Source organism: Corella eumyota, chromosome 3 (genome assembly GCF_963082875.1).
Source record: "Corella eumyota chromosome 3, kaCorEumy4.1, whole genome shotgun sequence".
Classification (NCBI taxonomy): domain Eukaryota; kingdom Metazoa; phylum Chordata; class Ascidiacea; order Phlebobranchia; family Corellidae; genus Corella; species Corella eumyota.
The window spans coordinates 18,336,792-18,355,176 of record NC_137492.1 but is presented as its reverse complement, the minus strand read 5'-3'; the positions used below and the strand labels follow the sequence as shown (position 1 = coordinate 18,355,176).

The following is an 18,385-nucleotide window of genomic DNA, read 5'->3' as shown; positions in this document are numbered from 1 at the left end:
AGCCAAAGACCGGAAAGTTGATCTTATCCAAGAAAACGAAGATATTAGAGTGGAAGTTATTGATAATTTGCTTTAAAATTTACCTCTAATTACGTTCTTAAATTATTTTGTTTTTTAAAATAGAGATTTAAATATTTTATTTATTGTTTTTAAATGGTGTTTTAATTGTTATTAAAATATATTTAAACAAATAAATACGAACTAGGGGACTCTTGTCTAAAGATAGGTTTAACAACTATATAGGAGATTAGTGGACAACATATATATATATATGTATGTCCAGTCTGTAGAACTTAATAAAAAATCATATTACAATAAAATAAACGCAGCCTGTGGAATGGACAATTGACTAGTATATAGTAAGACAATAAACAAATGTTACAAAAGTTATTTTAATAAAGTCAACTCGATATCTTTTTACATACTGCGACCACATCTAATCAATAATGAAGACCACGCTGTTACAAAAACAATGTCGCCCCCTTTTTGGCAATGAAAAGTGGTTGAACTGTCTTTGTAAGTAAATAATATATAAAATAAAAATGTTGTTAGCATGCTATGGCAAAAAATGTACTATAAAAGCAGCAAAAAAATATAAGAAATGAAATAGTATATAAATCAACACAAAAATTGGAGTGGGCAAGTAGACTGCAACTAGTTTTCTGAACAACAAAAAATTGCAAGTGAATTTTATACTCAACATATCACTACAGATAAGATTCCGTTTTTTTAACAAGGATTTTGGGCACGAATTGTTGGTCAGTGTTATTTTGCCATAGCTCGGGGGCCAAAAAGTCACCAGCACCTAAAGTGTGACGTCTTAGCACCCTGTCTTTTGACACGCGAGTTTTGGGTTTTAAATGAACTGAGGGATTTTTAGACTCTACATGTTGGCTTGTAGGTATAGCCTTTCGCTTGGGATCAGATCGCTGAAAAATGTTTTCATGAGATGCACACCTTGTCATACTTGGTCTTGTGTCTCGATTTTTCGCCGTGTTGGCACGATGTTTTGATTGCTCCCTAAATTGCTTTCGTAGCGCCTTCCTCTCATGATACAACTCCATAGTGGATTTTTTCGGGTTTATTATGTCAACATTGTCCGGTGTTATTATCACCCCTGCTTTCTTGGAAGGCCCAGTTAAGCGCTTAGCACCAGTTGTGCTTACATGAGATGCTTGTTGTGGCTTATTTAAAATTTGGTTATAGTCGGCTAAATGAGCCGGTTCTCTTTGACGGTAACGTTGCGACGGCCTTCTTTCAAGTTTTTTATCCAAGTTTGTAAGGTTTTTTAATTTTTCTTCCAGAGTTTCACCTATATACACTGACATATCTGAATCTGATTCTTCTCCCTTATCAATGTTATTATCGGTATTAGACACAGGTGTGGAGTGACGTGGTGCAGCTGGAGAAAACTGCTTGTTTTTAAAGTTGCGAGGAGTGTAAGCAGGCTGTGAAGAAGGTTTGTAAGTAACACTTGGCTCGTGCTTGCTAGTTCGTGGGGTAATGCGAGGTGAAGTGTCTGAAGAAGAAGAAAATCGTGGAAGTCTAACTTCCTCCTTTTTGGAAAGCTTGTCCAGATGTTCACAATAAAACTGATGTAACCGTGCCGGTATATCGACAGCCTGTTCATTATTTGGCCAATTTGCACGAATTCCGGTGGCTGCCGGCTTCGCTACCTGATATTTTGTAGCAGAATCTTTAGTTGGCTCTTCCTGGATAGCTGCTTTAAGACTTGCCTCTTTAAACCCAAATTCGTCCTCGCTTTCCTGCTCTTCCTCCAGCATCTTGTCCTGTTTTGCCTTTTTTCTTTTTGCACCGAAAATCATTTCCATAACATCCCGAGAGAATGACTCTTTTTCAGAGGTGATTGAATTCTAACAAAATTTTTTACTATTAAACTTTTCTGCATTTACTAAGAATAATTTTATTTACTACTAAAATTTTGTATCAATAACATACCTTTGATTTTGATGAGTCACTCGCATTATCTGCAACAAAAATATTTTTAGTAACTTTAATATATGTAAAAATGCAAAACCATAAAACACAAATAGGCCAATAGGTAATATATTAAAAAATAAACAACAAACATACAAGATAAACAAAAAACTTCAAACCAAACTATTTTTCAAGTAAAATTGATGAAACACCAAGCAAGGGCATCTTAAATTTTAGTCATAATTGGCTGAAGTTAACAATCTTAATTTAATTTATTTACAATATTGTAAGGCAAAAAATGATTTGACGTTGTTTCAAACCACCCTTTTCTACAAGTTTAAATGTGACATTATTATACTATCAATGCTTTTTTGACAAGGGATAATCTAACCTAAATTTTAAAGAAAAAGAGTATAAGCAGGTTGGTTATGTTATAATGCCAGTGGTGTACAATGAAATATCATTAAAAATGTTATCCCGCTATGACCTCCAATGTAAAATATAATCCTAACATGAAATGATCAAACAACACCTCATGCAAACTGGGTTTCAAACCCCTTAAACTCACAAAGTTGCCGCGCTAGATTTCCGACGACTTAAACTCCTATAGACTGCCAATTTTTGCAAAAAAAAGAGAAATATAAATCTGGTAACCCAAGTAAAAAAATTTTGGCAACATTGTAAATTTAGTTTAACCAAAACACCAACATTTTTTTAAATAGTAATATTAATTAAATTAAAAAATTGAACAAAATTAATTACATATCAAATAAAACTACAAATCTGAATTATCTTTTATTTGTAAAAAAAGAAGGGTTTTCAATGTACATTATACAGTGGAAAAAAAACTAAATATTTTAAATTAGGCGTTACAATCTTGCTTGCTCTTCTTACTTGAAAATAAAACTTGATTTTTCTACTTTGAACTTTTACAAGAAAGTACATTCTTTCCACCAGCTGGGTTCTACTTAATAACATAAACTTATTAAAATATAAACTTACTTTTTGAAACTTCTATTAATATATATAACTATACTAAATAAGAGAACTTTTTAAACTAAAACTAAATGCTTGCTATAAATATAATGCTCCACTATTTTATTAAATTCTATCTTTTTTGCTTTAATACTATAATTCTGACAATCATGAATTCAAAAATAAATTAGATTTTAAATTTAGAACTAGATATTACCAGAATTATCCAAGGGTCGGGTTCTTCCAACATTAGCAAGTAAGTGATCGATATTAGGTACAGCCTCATGCTCAACTAATTGCTGAGGGGGATTCGAAATGTTTTGCAACCATTTATCATTCTCATCAGCAAAATACCAAGAAGCCTGAAAAAAGAAAAAGTAAATTTTAATTGAGTATGTTAAAATAATCATAATAAAGTTGATGTCAAAAATTAGTGAAGAAAATATTAATTTTAAACCAAAAAATTAGATTTTTTTAAAATAAATATATCCTGCAAAAAAACAATTTAAACTTTTCAAGTTAGAAGAAAAATATAAGAAAGGAATTAGTAAAAAAAAGAAAAATCAGTAAATAACTACTTAGAAAATCTAGACCAATTAAACAACCAAATTAACCATCCAAAAGTCAAAATAAACCAGCAAATTCAAAAACATAGAAATCATATAAAGAAAGACCAGTAAACACAAAAACAAAACCGAGAGCAAAAATAGCGCCATCATGTGTAGCCGGAAGTGATACAATATTAATTCAAGCTGTTGCAGAAGGAAGTCATTAATGACATCATCACAGACAGGAAACGAGAATTTTAACAGCCTGCCAGTCACGTTTTTTACACAATTCGTGTTCAGTAAATTACTCAAAACACAATGACGACAAAAATTGATCACTACGTGTGAAATTTTCTTTATTTTTTGGCAAGAATTAAAGTTTTCGCAAAGTTTTGTGCACTAACAAAAGTACCAACTCACAATTTAATTACTCTCTAATAATATTTTTGCTAAAAATGCTGCTAAAAACACATACAACTCTTTGAAATTAAAGCGCATAATAATGTAAGAAACATAAAAAATAATCTATTGCAAGAATTGAAAACATCTCCTAAACAAGACCCCACTTGTAACAAAAAAAATAAACAAAAATGTCGTAGGAATGCAAAGGTATAGAGTGGAAAATGCAGAAGTGCAAGACGGGATTATGATTGATATTTTAAACATGATAACTTCGAACAAAAGTTGGGATTTCTTCGTGCTCACCAGAAAATAAAAAACGACTCTGTTTGTTACAAAAATTTAATTTAAAATAAAAATTAGTTTTCCTTTATTTTAATACTTGAATCACAGTTACAAGCATTGCTATAATAATAAAGAGTAAAATAACGATACCCAATTTAATGTTACCTAAAATTGACTTACAATACTCAACTATAAAAAATGTATAAAAAAAAAAGTATAAAAAATACCAAAAAATTTTAATTTAGTTTTTTAACTAAATTTACCTTTAAATTAAACCAAACACTTTACATACTTGGTAAAAAAATTTTTACATTCTAGGATATTCTTGAAAAATAATTTTCAAAATATTTAAATGAAACTTACATGCTGTAGAACACTTTGAACGATTTCACATTGGTCTGACATGTCTGTGACCATAGTTGCCATGTTATCAGATGCTGAAGTTCGTACCAAGTTTGGACCAAAAACGATGGCAAGATTTCGCACGTCCATCTAAAATATCATAAAAATATATTGTCAAAAAAATCAAACTTCAAAAAAAAAATTTTAGAAAAAAAAATTAGAAAAAAAAATAAAAAATTTGGAAAAAAAAAAAATTTTTTTGCTTAATTATTACTTAAAATGAAAAAATACTTAAAAAAAACTATAAATTTTACCATATTTATTTCGCAGTTGTCTGCAACTTTTCTAAGATGAGTAATTATAAATTTTAAAGTCTCGTAATGGGGTCCGGGCAGCATGTGAATTAATCTCCGTAATCCATTTAATCTTTCATCTGATTCCTTCTTCCGATTAGTAGTGATAAAATCATCATATAATTCTAAAGTTTTTTTATAAAATAGAGTATTTACCTACACTGCTAAATTTAATACTTTTATTATAATTTAAAAAATAATTTTTTAATTAAAAGAAAAATTAAAAATTTTCCATATAAGTTTTCTATAATATATACCATTAAATTTTAAAGTTTTTAATTAAAACACAGTATTTAACTACATTATTAAATTAATATTTTAATAAAAAAAGTAAAAAATTAAAAAAACAATTAAAAAAAAAAATTTTTTTTACCGTTTGTGAACAAAGGATCTGGAAGCTTCCTAAAAAACGATTTCAACAAAGAAGACACAACATTCACATCACTGAACCTCTCATCATTCTCCAGATCCACAGCATCCGGACCTCGGAGGTTGAGCTCATCCTGGAGGGCAGCAAGAGTCCCACTGTTGCCAGGGACACGATAGATTCCTTTGAAAAATAATCCTTTTTCTTCAAGGATGCGACAACATAACTCAACAACAAATGGAACAAACTGAAAAAAAAGTTGTAAAAATTATAAATTAGTTAAAATAACAATGTTAAAAACTTTTATATATCTTTATCCTCGATGTGGGAAAGTCGAATACATGACTTAAACATAGAGTAACATAAGTTACTCCGACCCAGTCTCGAGTTGCCTGTGGCAGTTTGGGATATTATAGATTATAATTGCCCAATGATTATTTTGTTGATTAAGTGCTGGCTCAGCAGGAGTTTATACCGTTTATAATGCCTTACTCAACTAAGCTACAGGATAAGAGCAGTGGGGATTGAACCCAGGACCTCATGTAAAAAAGCCAAGTGTTTTGACCACTACACCACGCTGTCGGTTATGTGAAAAAATATTTATATTAAGGATACTATAAAAAATAAAATAAAATTTTACTTCATTATTTGGTGAAATTGGACAGTCCTCCAGATGAACGTCAAATGTTCCACCTTGCATTAGAGTCTGACCTTGACCAAACTTCCGAACAATTCTGTTTACACTTCCTCGCCATTTAAACCTCCTTGAACCATCAACTAGAAAATATGCTTTTTAAAATTAAGTGGAGAAAAAATTAGAGAAAAATTTTTGGAATAAAAATTATTTTAAAACTTTATTTTAATTTTTTTTGGTCAATTTACCGTCTTTAATCGCCATGGAAACTTGACGAGGAGCTTTCGGAGATCGACTCTTTCTTGTATTCCTTTTATCTGGTCTTGGACTAAAAAAATTCAAATAATTAAAAAAAATAAAAAAAGTTTTTTTTTTAATATATATACAATTTTTTAGAGCAAATAAGAGTAATAACATTTTTATTTTAATAATAGAAAACCATATATAGTAACATATACTCTTAAACTATTTAATTTGCATACAAAAAGTGTGTATCTAAAAATCTATTGTAAAAAATTAAAAATTGTAGAAATGTCATGTCAGACAAGAAATGAAATTTAAGTTAGTGTGATGATGACATAGTTTTCAGTTATTAATACCACTTTTAATACATGCAGTTCCAATGCTATAAAGCGTTGATATTTTTAGAGGCTGTGATAATTGTGAAAAAATACCTTAATTTTCTAAAAGATCTTTGATTATTGAGGATTAATCTATAATTTGAATTATTATTTTGAATTACAATATAATAAAAATCAAGTTAAAAGAAAAAAATTCTGACCTCATATATTTAAAATATTTAATTATACACAGAAATGTTATAAACAGTTTGACTAAATCATAAAAGGCAATTTATGAGCGGGTTTGGTTTCCTATATGTTCTAAACTTAGGCAGTCAATTTGTTTCTATTTCAACAATTAACAAAAAATATAAAAATTAAATAAAACACCAACAAATTAAGCAAATAACAAACTAACCAAAATTACCAAAAAGACTTAAAAACAAAAAATATGTAAATCCCAAAATTAAACAAAACATCAAAAATCAAAAAATTCTTTCTAACTTTTATCAAGAAAAAACTCGAAATATTTTTTTTGCAACAAACCTAGGAGCTGCCAATTTTTCTTTCTTTTTTGAGTTATTATAAATAAGACTATCCTTTTCATCTTCTTCAGATAAATCGGCTAACTTCTCAAAAGACTGACTCCTGGAAGAGCCATCGTACAACGCACGAATCGTACGCTGAATTTTATCTGCCATTCTACCACTAGCTGTCGTACGAGCTGGTATCGGATTAACGTCGTTTAACTCCACAAGGTGGGGTTTTTCTTTCGGTTTGTCTGAATCGTTAATGATTGGTTTATTGTCTGTCAAGGGTGGATCAATTTTTATTTGTAATTTTGATAAATCGATATCCTTTGTGTGATTGGAATTAAGATCGGCGAGATCTTTTTCGTTGAGGGATGTATGTGATATTAACAATGGCTTAGAAATGTTTTTGTTATCCGCCCAAATCACACCTCGTCTTCGCTTCTGTCTTGAAGTCAGATCACCTTTGTCTGGTGAGTCAGTTTTGGGCCGGCGTAAAATTGGACTGCTATCGATAGATTCCTTTTTAGGTGAGTCGTCACTTTCTTGTTTTATGTCGACCAAACCGTTGGGGATTCCGTGGAGGTCAAGGGGTTGGGGTGATGAGATTAATGAGGTTGTGAGTCGAACGCTGGGGTCGAATTTCATTCGGGGGTGAATAGGGGGTCGTTGTTTGGTGATATGGCGATGAGGGGGCACAGTGTTAAGATAAAATGGTTTGGGGCCGAGTCTTAAGGTCCCAGCATTTGTTTTATTGTTAAAAATCTTGTGACGAAGCGGGTCCGATGAGCTGCGGGGTATGGGATGAGTTTGGGGTTTTTCTTTTTTCTTTAAAGTCTGAGGGTCAGCATTTAACTTTTTTGAGTTTGCTTCCACCAAGGAAACCGAGCGATATTTTTTCAGCGGCATTAATCACAAAAACAGAAAGACAGACGTTGAACCACAATTTTTCTCTCAGTTATTTAACTATTATTTATATAACTTATTAAATCTAAAATATTCCATTAAATAAAAAAATTAATTTTGTTTCATATTCAAGAATTCAAATTTCAAATATTTTTCTTCTTACTGAATACAAAAAATTAATTTTCAAGTTTTTACACCAAAAACTGGCTAAAACTAAAACTGCCAAATCAAACTATCTTTTAAACATTAAAATACCAAAAAAAACTAACAAAAAAACTCACTACAATCTATAGAAAAATTTTCTATGCCTTAAACTGACATTTAAAACATTAAATTAACATAAAAATCTGACTCAAATATTGAATAGAGAAAAACATTAAAACTAAAAACCAGCAAATTTTTTCCATCCTGTTTAGCTTATACAACAGTTTATTGATATGACGTGCTCCAAACAAGCTAGGGAAAGCAACAGGAAATGCTTTAATGCACCAGCGTGTGTGTGTGTTTACGTCATAAGACTTTATAATTATGAACACAATTTTTGAATATAAGTTGTGTTTTTTTCCGCGTCGAATTACGGAGTTTTTAATATTTGATTTATTTATTTAACAGTGCCAAAATTTTTTAATTAATAATTTTCTCTTAATTTTAAATTCATAAATTTAATAAATTTTTTAACAAATTAATAAATATTAAACTAATCTATGTAACAGACTACCAAAAAAGCTTTGAAAATGTAAATAATTTCAGTATTTACAGAAGAACTTTACAATTTTTCCAAAAAGCCGGCATAATATAATAACATGTGAAAACCCAATATACGAACTTTGTACGTTACATTTAAATTACACATTTCCTTAAAACTGGTAAAAGGAAAATGAGTAACAAAACAGGAAAGTTAAAATACGTACCCAGAAAAATATAAACTTTGGTAATATCTAATAGACTGTTACAATTTCAGCACTGATTTCAACTATTGTACTATATATATTTATTATTTAACTCAACATTGAAAAAGAAAAAAAAAAAAAAATTTTTAATTATTGCCATATTTTTTTTAATGGTTAAAATATTTACGTACCCAGCTTCAAATTGATTTGTTTTCCTTAGAATAAGATCCTCGTTAACTTGGTCGTTCTCTGGATTGCTTTCAAATTGAATCGAGTTAATCCAGGCTAACATATCGTCTCTGCTATCAGCCTTATAGAAAAAATAATAAAAATTTTAATATAAAATTTGGATCTCTATTAGTTTCGCACGCCCTACATAAACAGGGTGTGTAACCAAAATACGGCACATGTAATTAAACAAAGAGGTTGCATAAATTAAACCCTTACCCTAACCCTCACATATTCAGTTTACCCATTAACACATCTGACTCGTAAAGCGGACTAAGTTATACTCATTAAAACATATTTTAACTAATTTTTAATGTCTGGTTGAACAATTGCCATACTTAGGTTATAACGCCTTGTTAAATTCGGGCGTGCGAAAGTAATAGAGATCCTAAAATTTATCTTTTAAAATTAAAAATATACCGCTTTTTATTGGTATGGTAACCTATTTAAATATACAATAAACATTTTTTTACATAAGATTTGAGCTACAAAAAAATTAAGGACCCAAATTTTAACACTTTTGGAAATTACACAAAAAAAAATTCATTTTTTTGAACTAATAACTAGTATATAATTAACAACACACATTTTATTTTAATTTATTTATTTTAATTTTTTTTACCTGGAATAAATATTCCGATCCATTACTTGTAGTTAATCTAAACACATCTCTTCTCTTTACATAATTATAAGCGATCGAAACTAGGGATCTCCGCACATCCAGAGGACTTTCGTCCTCCAGGACATGCTTGAGAGGTGGATGTTGCGGATGTTGGGAGGAGGGGTTGTTCGGAGGAGTTTGGTGATCTACTGTAGGGTCCTGAAAGATAAAATATCTTCGTCGTTTTTTTTATAAAGAAGATAAAAAACTTTTTAAAATATAAAAAAAAATTTGTAACTTTTTACAGCTTATAAAAAAATAAATATTTCTTTTTGTAAAAGTTACAAATTACACTAAATTAATTATAAAACATATTTGGAATATTTATATTAGAAATTTCATATAGGCCTAATTGAAATAAATTATGTGTCTAAAGATAATTAAATATTAAATTAAATAACTTTAAAAAAAATGTATTATTATATTATTTACATTATATTTACCTTAATTATAAATAAATAAAATAAAAGCAAGTTTAACCTGTTTAGCTCGTAGCCAATCTTTGCAAAGATAAAGAAAGTGGTCTCGTAGAACGACCCAAACATATTTCCACAACTTTTGTGCACTCGTACGTTTACCTTTCTCTATAGTAGCAACCTTAATACAATAAATATCTATATATAATGGAGTTAAGTGTATGACATATATATAAATACATATGTATGTCCAATTTATAGGCCTACAAAATAAAAAAACGCCGTTTGTGGTGTGCGGTTAAATTATCAAGGTTAAGAGTTGAAATGATGACAATTAAAATGCTGACAGCAAAAAGGGTTATTGACTAGTTATTAAAAAAACTTGAATTATATCTTTGAAGTCAATTTTTGTCGACAAGCATACCTTTACAAATGTTTTGGAATAACAATTTTTTCATAAATATTAAAAAAATAACTTTTTTTATTAAAATTTTTTTTTTAATTTTTACCTTAAAATAGAGGAATCCTTCTCGGAGAACATTTTCCTCCTGACAAGAGAGATCCAGGGTGGGAAGAGGAGCAATAGTTCTTCCTCTTACTTCCTGCGCCTCTGCTACGTGAGGAGACTAAAAATATAATTATTTGTAAATTTTGGCAAAAAAACATAAATTTTGAATTTATTAAAAATTTAATTTTTTTTTACATAAAATAAAAAGCAAAAAATTGACAAAGAAATTTATAATCAACTTTATATAAATTTGTTTAGCATATCTAAAACAAAGTCCATTAAAACATAAAATTAAATATCTAAAATAAAAGAATTATTTAAAATAAACTACCATTCAATTAGTACAACTACTAAAAACATAAATTAAAATAAAAAATCTAATTTAATATCCAAAAATTTAGTTCATAATTTTTTTTAATTAAACAATGTTAGTATTTAAAAAAAAAACAATTAATTCAATTTTAAAAACAACACGAACATAAATCTTACATTTTTTTCCTGTTTCCATGATAGAAAAAATAAAAAAATAATTTTAATAACTGACAACTCTAATTAGTGAAGTTATTAAACAGACCTTATATCACTAAATTGGTATACCAAATATAAGGACAAAAAAAATTTTTTAAAGTTTAATAAATTTACCGTTTCTCCGAAAAAATTCTTTAATTTTCTCATGCTTCGTTGCCTTTTAAACCCCGAGTCTGGCGTGCTAATTTAACAAAAATATTCATTTACAAGAAAGGTATGTACGTTTTATAAATAATTAAAATATAAATTGAATTCTTAAAGAGTTGAATTACTAGACATAGGCCTTTATTTATTAAATTATTAGAATTGCATATTTTTTTTTACCGACACATTTTTAAAATAAGCTATGGTATATTGTACCTAAATTGATTTAAATATTAATAGTTACGTTAGCTGTTGTGTGTTTTGTCTGTTTTTATGTACAGCAGCTGAGTAGGGACTTGTAGCTATTTGATAAGATCTTCTATGTACTCCTTTTAATGAATTTCGATCTAAAAGTTTATTCGAAAATTTAAAATCGTAAATTTTACAAAAATTTTTTGTAAAAAAAAAATTAAAAAAAACCTTAAAATTAAACAGCTTGTTAAATAGCAAAGAGTATTTATTTTTTATTACATAATTTTTTTTTTAGTTAACCATTGTTCATATTAGGATTCAAAATTAACAATCTATTTTTTTTAAAAATACAAAAAAATTAACATTTTTAAACCTTACCTGCACTTGACGATCTTTTATGCTTTCTCATAATTACTTTTTTGTGTAAATCTTCAGTAGTTGATAAAATACTATCTGCCGAGTTACTGCGTCCAAATTTACCTAAACAGAATATTTCGTTTAACCTAGACTAAATAAATTTAAAACTAAAAATTGAAAACTAAAATTCGAAGTGAAAATTTTGCCACCTTTTGCATCTAAAAACTAACACCTTTTATTAAAAACATTAATCTTATTTTTAAATTAATCGTCATAGAAAAATTAAAAAAATTCAAAGAAGATTTAAAAATTGAAATTTTTTGTCCAATATTTTTACATAAGGCATGGCACATACTTATATTAGGAAGAGATTGGATATTGTCTGGACCATTTAATGCACCACTGTTTAATGAGCCATCTGTGTCAGCCTATAAAAAAATAAATAATTTAGTCAAAAATTAAGTTGTAAAATTAAATAAATTCAAAATATTATTTTAATTTTTTTTTCCATATATTTTTGGCAAAAAGGTAAAACTAAGAAAAAAAAGGTAAAACTTATAAACAACACATGAGCAGTGGGAATTAAACCCAGAACCTCATGTAGTGCCCTATGCCTTGCCACTGCACCAAACCATCAAATTTCTAAAATAAATATTATTATTCCAATTTAAAAACAAAAATATTACGGTAAGATCTTCACTAGATTCGATAGCTTCGATATAACTAGTTGTTCTTGATGGGCTGTGATCCCTTCTATTGGTCCTTCCTCTTCTATTTACATGCTTTGCTGGTGAACTTTTAGGGGTTGGATCATCAGCGATATTTTTCTTGCAAAATAAAGGTAAACACTGGTTGAGAATATAGAAAAACTAAATGTTAATTTACAAATAAAAAAAAATTAACACACAATTTAAAAGATTTAAAAAAAAAATGTTTAAAAATTTTTTTTACCAACCTTGGGTTGTTCAGGGCTGTGCATTCCGTCGATATAGGGGATTTCCCCCTCATCAACAGGGTAACCAAATTTAACAGCTTGTCCCACTGCTACTTGCCGGGGTGAGGGAAGGTTCTCAGTCGGCAACTTTCTAGTACCTCTGGGAGTTTGAGGGGTCCTAAAATTTTTTTTAAAAAAATTTTTTTTTTTTATATATTATAAAAAAGTTAGCCAAATATAACAACCAACAGATATGTAAAAAGATCTGTTTCTTATTCTAAATTAAACTTATAATTGAGTCGACACCTAGGTTTGTTGGAGAGCTCAGCATATTCATCGTTGTACTTAGAAGGTGTATGGGCATTGTGTGATCTTTCTGAACTGCTTCTTCTTTTTGGATTACTAAAACATCACAAAAATTTTTGATTCGGAGTTATTCAAGTTTTAAATATTAATATGGAAATACAAATATTGTTTATATTTTCAAAATTTGCACAAATTACTAAGTTAAATTTAAACATACAGAAGGTCTAAGGTTTGATTCCTACCGCTACCATGTTCAGCACTCTTAAGTAAGGTGCTATGGGCAGTTATTTTAAAAAGTTAACCGAAAAAAAATTAACAAATTAATTATCAGTAAAATAATCAATAATAAACTGCACTGCCAAAGTTTAATTAATCTAGGGTAACAAATGGAACTTTATGTTTAGGTCGTAAAATCGACGTTTTTTACGTCAAAAGTAAAAAATAATTTACCTTCTTTTTTTTGGTTGCGGCGATTTTGAATAATGAGAATTAACATCGGGTGTCCGATCATGGTTATTAACCATCTGCGAAGACTGGTTCCTACTAGATGGTTTTTTCTGTCTTGCTGGTTCTTTGGGTTGGTGTGTTGCTGGTTTTCTCTGACTGTAAAACCATCAGATAATTTTTTTAAATAAATTTTTTTTTTCTAATTTTTGTTACATTTTACAATTGATGATATAAAAACCTAAAATTATTTTTTTTAAAAAACAAATTGATCTGATAAATTTTTTGCTTTAACTATCTAACCATCACTAAAAACCACTTTACATAACAACTGGACATCACAGATTACATAGCACGAAAAATCTTGGGCAACGGTATTCAATTATTCATAAAATTGTATCATACAAAAATATAAAAGCGTTAAATTATTCATTACTGTGATGTTTTAAAGAAATTTATTCCTTGTTTCAACAAAGTAGTAATAATATAATTCATTTTAGTTTTGTTAAACCAAATATATTTATATATTTTAGAGTAAAAAAAAATTGATTTTCAAATATATACTAATTTTATATTTTAATGATAATAAATGCTTAATATTTTAAAATTGGCATATAATTGTGGATAGCCCTTTAACTAAATGTAGGGTTAAAAATTACCTTGTTTCTTTTGTAACATCTTCGTTAACTTTGGGTTGAGACTAAAAAATTTTAAAAAATTTAAAATAAAAAATATATAAAAAAAAAATTTTTTTTGCGGGTCAAATTTTTTATTCTGAAATTTCCAAATTTTTTTTTATTATTAGTTAGAAAATCTTACCACGGAGTCATAGGAAGAAGACGAGGAAGCGGGATTTGGAGGTTTCTTTCTCCTTAAAACTGACGGTACAAACTTAACTGGTGTAACATGAATTAACCTAAAAAAAATCCCATTTTAAAAATTTGCCAAACTAAGATTTAGTTGAAGTACAATTTAAAAAGTACAAAAATAAGAACAAAGATAAAATTCCCAACAGTAAAAAAAAGATCAAAACTAAAAAACTTTGAATAAATTACAAATTTAAACATTGACTTGTTTATTTTGTGAATAAAATAAGCACTTACTTTTGGGTGTTATCCTGATTTAACCTTGAAAACTGAATATCACTCTCACTGTCATCAGAAGAAGGCATCACAAACATTCGAGCACTCCTTTTTTCTCTCATATTTGATCGACTAAAACCCTTGCTCTCCGACCTTGGAGATCTTAACTCAACCGGGACGACCACTGATTGGCTAGTGGTGACGTCCAACATTAAGGGGGGAGGGGCACTTCGTTTCGGAGGAGGGTCGGGTGCTAAAAAAATTGCAATAATTTTTTTTAAATAAAATTTTTTTAAAAATGTTAAGTAATTAGGCAAAAAAAAATTTAAAATATCATAAAAGGTTTGTTTTAAAATCTACAATAAACATAAACAACATAATAATTAAAGGTAAAATTGAAAAAAAATACTTAAATTAAACTTTAAATTAAACACTAACTTCGCATAGGTGGTGTGGCAGTTTCTTGCACCTCAGCTTTATCTTCGGTTTGAACTTCAGTTTCATTTTTGTTCTCAAAATTATAATTGTTCTGTTGAGAGAATGAATACCAAGCTTTAGAAAAATATTTACTAATACAATACTATCGCTGGATAAGAGCCCTTAAGAGTATTTGCACTTGATTGCTATTTAATAGTGATAAGAAAAGAACTTATTTTAGGTTTTAAAAAGCATGAGCTATGAAATTAAGTACAGAATTACAAACTTTAAAACAAAGTCAATAATTTTAATGGTTAATGACTACTTTGATTGGTACTACAGGTTTCATGTTCAATTCCTGTTAACAGCATGTTAAAAAATTCATTTTTAACGATAAAATTTTTTTAATTTTTAAATACCTGGTCATCTACATATTCATGTAACCGGTTTAAAGCTTCAATGGATGGCTCCCTCCATTTTAACTTTGTCTCCGTACTTCTTTCTTTTTCACTCTTTAAAACTGTTTTAATTGGCTCTACATTGGAATTAACATCTTTATCCTTTTTAGGGTCAGTTTCTTTATTTTTGGGTTGAATATTTTGTTCCTGGTTCCATTTTACAACAATTGTTGGTTCAGTGTTTGTGACTAAATCTTTGTGATTTTTTTCAGGTAAATGATAATCGTTGAAATTGGTTTTAAGCGGTTCGTTATTATTCGTGTAAAATATTTCCTCGTTTATATTTGTGTCCAATGAATTCTAAAAAATAACAGAAGATTTAAAAAATATCTGTAAATAGTTTAAAAAATAACATTCTATACATCAAGTATAATTTGCTATTTAATTTTAAAACAAAACACACGAAATGTAATCCATGCAAAATTAAGCTGTGGCTGATGTTTATATGTATGGCCAATTTATAGGCCTAAAAATTAAATAAAACTGCGTTGAGAATTGTGACCATATTACAACAATTAAAATCCCGATGCTCGATTGAGCTATTGACTAATTTACTAGAACTTCAAATATTTTTAAACTTACATAATGCATATCTCCAGCAGGGGGTTGGTGCGATTCTATAATATCGGGGGGAACTGATATAGGGGGCTCAGGTAAGGTCTACATTGAAAAATATAATAACTAAAGTTTAAAATAACAGACGGGGGGGTTGAGGGACAGGACCCCATATCACAATTTTTATCCAGCATTTTTTTTTTTAATTTAAAAATTATTTTAACAGAAAAAACAGTTAATGATTGTTAAGCAGTTTTTACAGCCATTGATTACTTGTGAAGTGTTGTTATACACTTAATTAACATTCACAAACAACATTCAATGCATTATAACAATACAAGTTAATTACAGTGTTCGTGATTTTATAAAATAAGTTAATGCATATTCACCTTTTGCGATTTATTTGAATTATTTGAATCGTTTACATTAAGTCGATCAGACGATCTTCTGCGACGATATTGTGCACCTTTCGAAACCTGTATCGCATGCAAATTATTTACAAATTAAAAGCTAAGCAAGCAGAGGCCTAGTTAAGTAGATCTTAAAAGTCAAATATTGCATTTTTTCACAAAAATTTTTATCTATTAAAACTGCTATTGCTAAAATTGTTTGAATTTTTTGTTTTTTTAATTTAAAGCAAACTATTGTGGAGCAGTGGATACAAAATAAAGCGCAATTTAATTAAACACTACTCATTTGCATGAAAATTAATTAAAGCATTTGCTAACATTAAAAAAGCTTTAAAAAATTATAAAATGAACACCACTACAGTTTTTTAATTCAAACTTTTAATAACATATTTGAAATACTCCTGCAGAGTTAAATGTAGTTATAGTAAAATTATATAAAAAAAAAAAAACTGGCAACCTTTTTGCTTTAGTATATACTCTAAACTACTTTATTGTTTTAAAATTATTGTTTTAAATTAAATACGTAATTAAAATTAATTGCATTGTTTTAACATACTTGTAGTTTCACATCAGCTCCGGATTCCAAGCTTTTTAACCGTTCCTTCAAAGACTTTCTACCACATAATTTCTCTTCCCTTTTTCGAAAATAATCTTCTCTATAAAATAAATAAAAAAATTTAATTTTAAAACAAGGAAATAAAACTGCAATGCAGAAATTTTTTGCGACATTCCTGAGCTATTGTTGTGTTTTTTAACAAAGCTTTTCATTCGATTCTAACTGTGATTGGTATGCAGAAAATGTACCATGTAATTACAATGGCCCAGTCGTCTTATTATATGCAAAACTAGTGAATAATTAAAACTAAACTAATTAATTTATTAACCTGTATCCAACATATGATGTATTTCTTGTCTGTGGTCTTTGGTAATAAAGTGAAGGAGAAGTGGGAGTTACATCTAAAAACAAAAAAATTTAAAATTAAATAATTGATTTTTTTAATTAATAAATCTTTAAAATTAGCATTTAATTTAGATAACAATGTTTTAGAATGCTAGTTAAATATGTCCTTTTTATACAGAGAGTAATACCTAATAATTCTCGACCAAATTTAAAATTTTAAACAATTTGACTTACTGTCTGGACAATTAATGCTAACTTATTTAAACGAGCTTCTAATATAGGTATAAAAATACAGGAAGAAAGATTGAAGACACAATCTGGTTTTAAGTAGGCTCAGTTTAAGTGGGCGTTAATACAATAACAATGTAAATGCTTAATAAAAAAAAACTTAGCTTACATGATATATATTTGTGTACTTAATTTATACGTGCAGACTATATAACAAACAATACTAACAGCAACTTAAAACATTTATGTTTTTACACTGCCTCTGCCTTATTAATTATTTATGCTTTTTTACTACTGTACAATGTGCAACATTTATTTAAATTTATTTTTAGATAAATCTAATAATCTATAAAATGTGGCAAAAAAAAACATTCGCAAAACACTTTTAAACAACAATCTACTAAGACTACAACAAGACTGTGCTTGCAAGTTTAGATTTTAAAAACAAAAACAACAACTTGCAAGAGATAAACAAATTTGAACCTAGCTTATGAGTTTATTTTTTGCCATTGTGAAGCATAGCATACTTAGGTTAACTATAATGACAATAACTTCCGCTGCAAAACCATTATATACTCCGGAAATTCAACAATAACCAAGTTAATAATAATTCCAACCAGTAGGCAACTCATGTACAAGTTTGTGCAATAAGAATTTTTCCAATCTTAGGTTTAGACCTAATTTTTATAAAATTATATACCTCTAGAAGAGTTAGGTGGTGAAGTTAAAATAGTCGAGGGCATTGCAGTTGAAGTAAAAGTGTTTGTGGAAACTGGACGACTTGTTGTATAAGATGCTGTAGTGTTGGTCAGACCAGTTGATATGATGCTATTTTGTTCAACCCGTGATCCCCTGACATAGTCAGGAACATAACTCATTTCTACCTAAC

At 28.5% G+C, this 18,385-nt stretch overlaps 1 protein-coding gene across 4 annotated transcripts; it reads right to left on the bottom strand.

Moving 5' to 3' along the window:
* Positions 1-384: 384 nt before the first annotated feature.
* Positions 385-18,385, bottom strand: LOC145745364 (uncharacterized). Of its 4 annotated transcripts, XM_082563417.1 has the most exons (31): positions 18,197-18,385; positions 17,252-17,324; positions 16,924-17,023; positions 16,347-16,433; positions 15,985-16,062; positions 15,364-15,702; positions 14,966-15,056; positions 14,549-14,780; positions 14,265-14,361; positions 14,105-14,145; positions 13,452-13,604; positions 13,002-13,097; positions 12,717-12,873; positions 12,448-12,588; positions 12,117-12,189; positions 11,783-11,884; positions 11,457-11,559; positions 11,183-11,249; positions 10,542-10,658; positions 10,097-10,213; positions 9,578-9,775; positions 8,919-9,037; positions 6,516-6,554; positions 6,090-6,169; positions 5,848-5,984; positions 5,214-5,454; positions 4,802-4,965; positions 4,509-4,637; positions 3,131-3,275; positions 1,960-1,988; positions 385-1,874 (listed from the first exon to the last, which is right to left on the bottom strand). In XM_082563417.1, the coding sequence occupies exons 1-31, from the start codon at positions 18,372-18,374 to the stop codon at positions 708-710; spliced, it is 4,890 nt and encodes a 1,629-aa protein (XP_082419543.1). In that variant the 5' UTR covers positions 18,375-18,385; the 3' UTR covers positions 385-707. The 4 variants fall into 4 exon arrangements, with proteins under 4 accessions (XP_082419543.1, XP_082419544.1, XP_082419545.1 ...); XM_082563418.1 differs by lacking the exon at positions 6,516-6,554; XM_082563419.1 differs by lacking the exon at positions 15,985-16,062.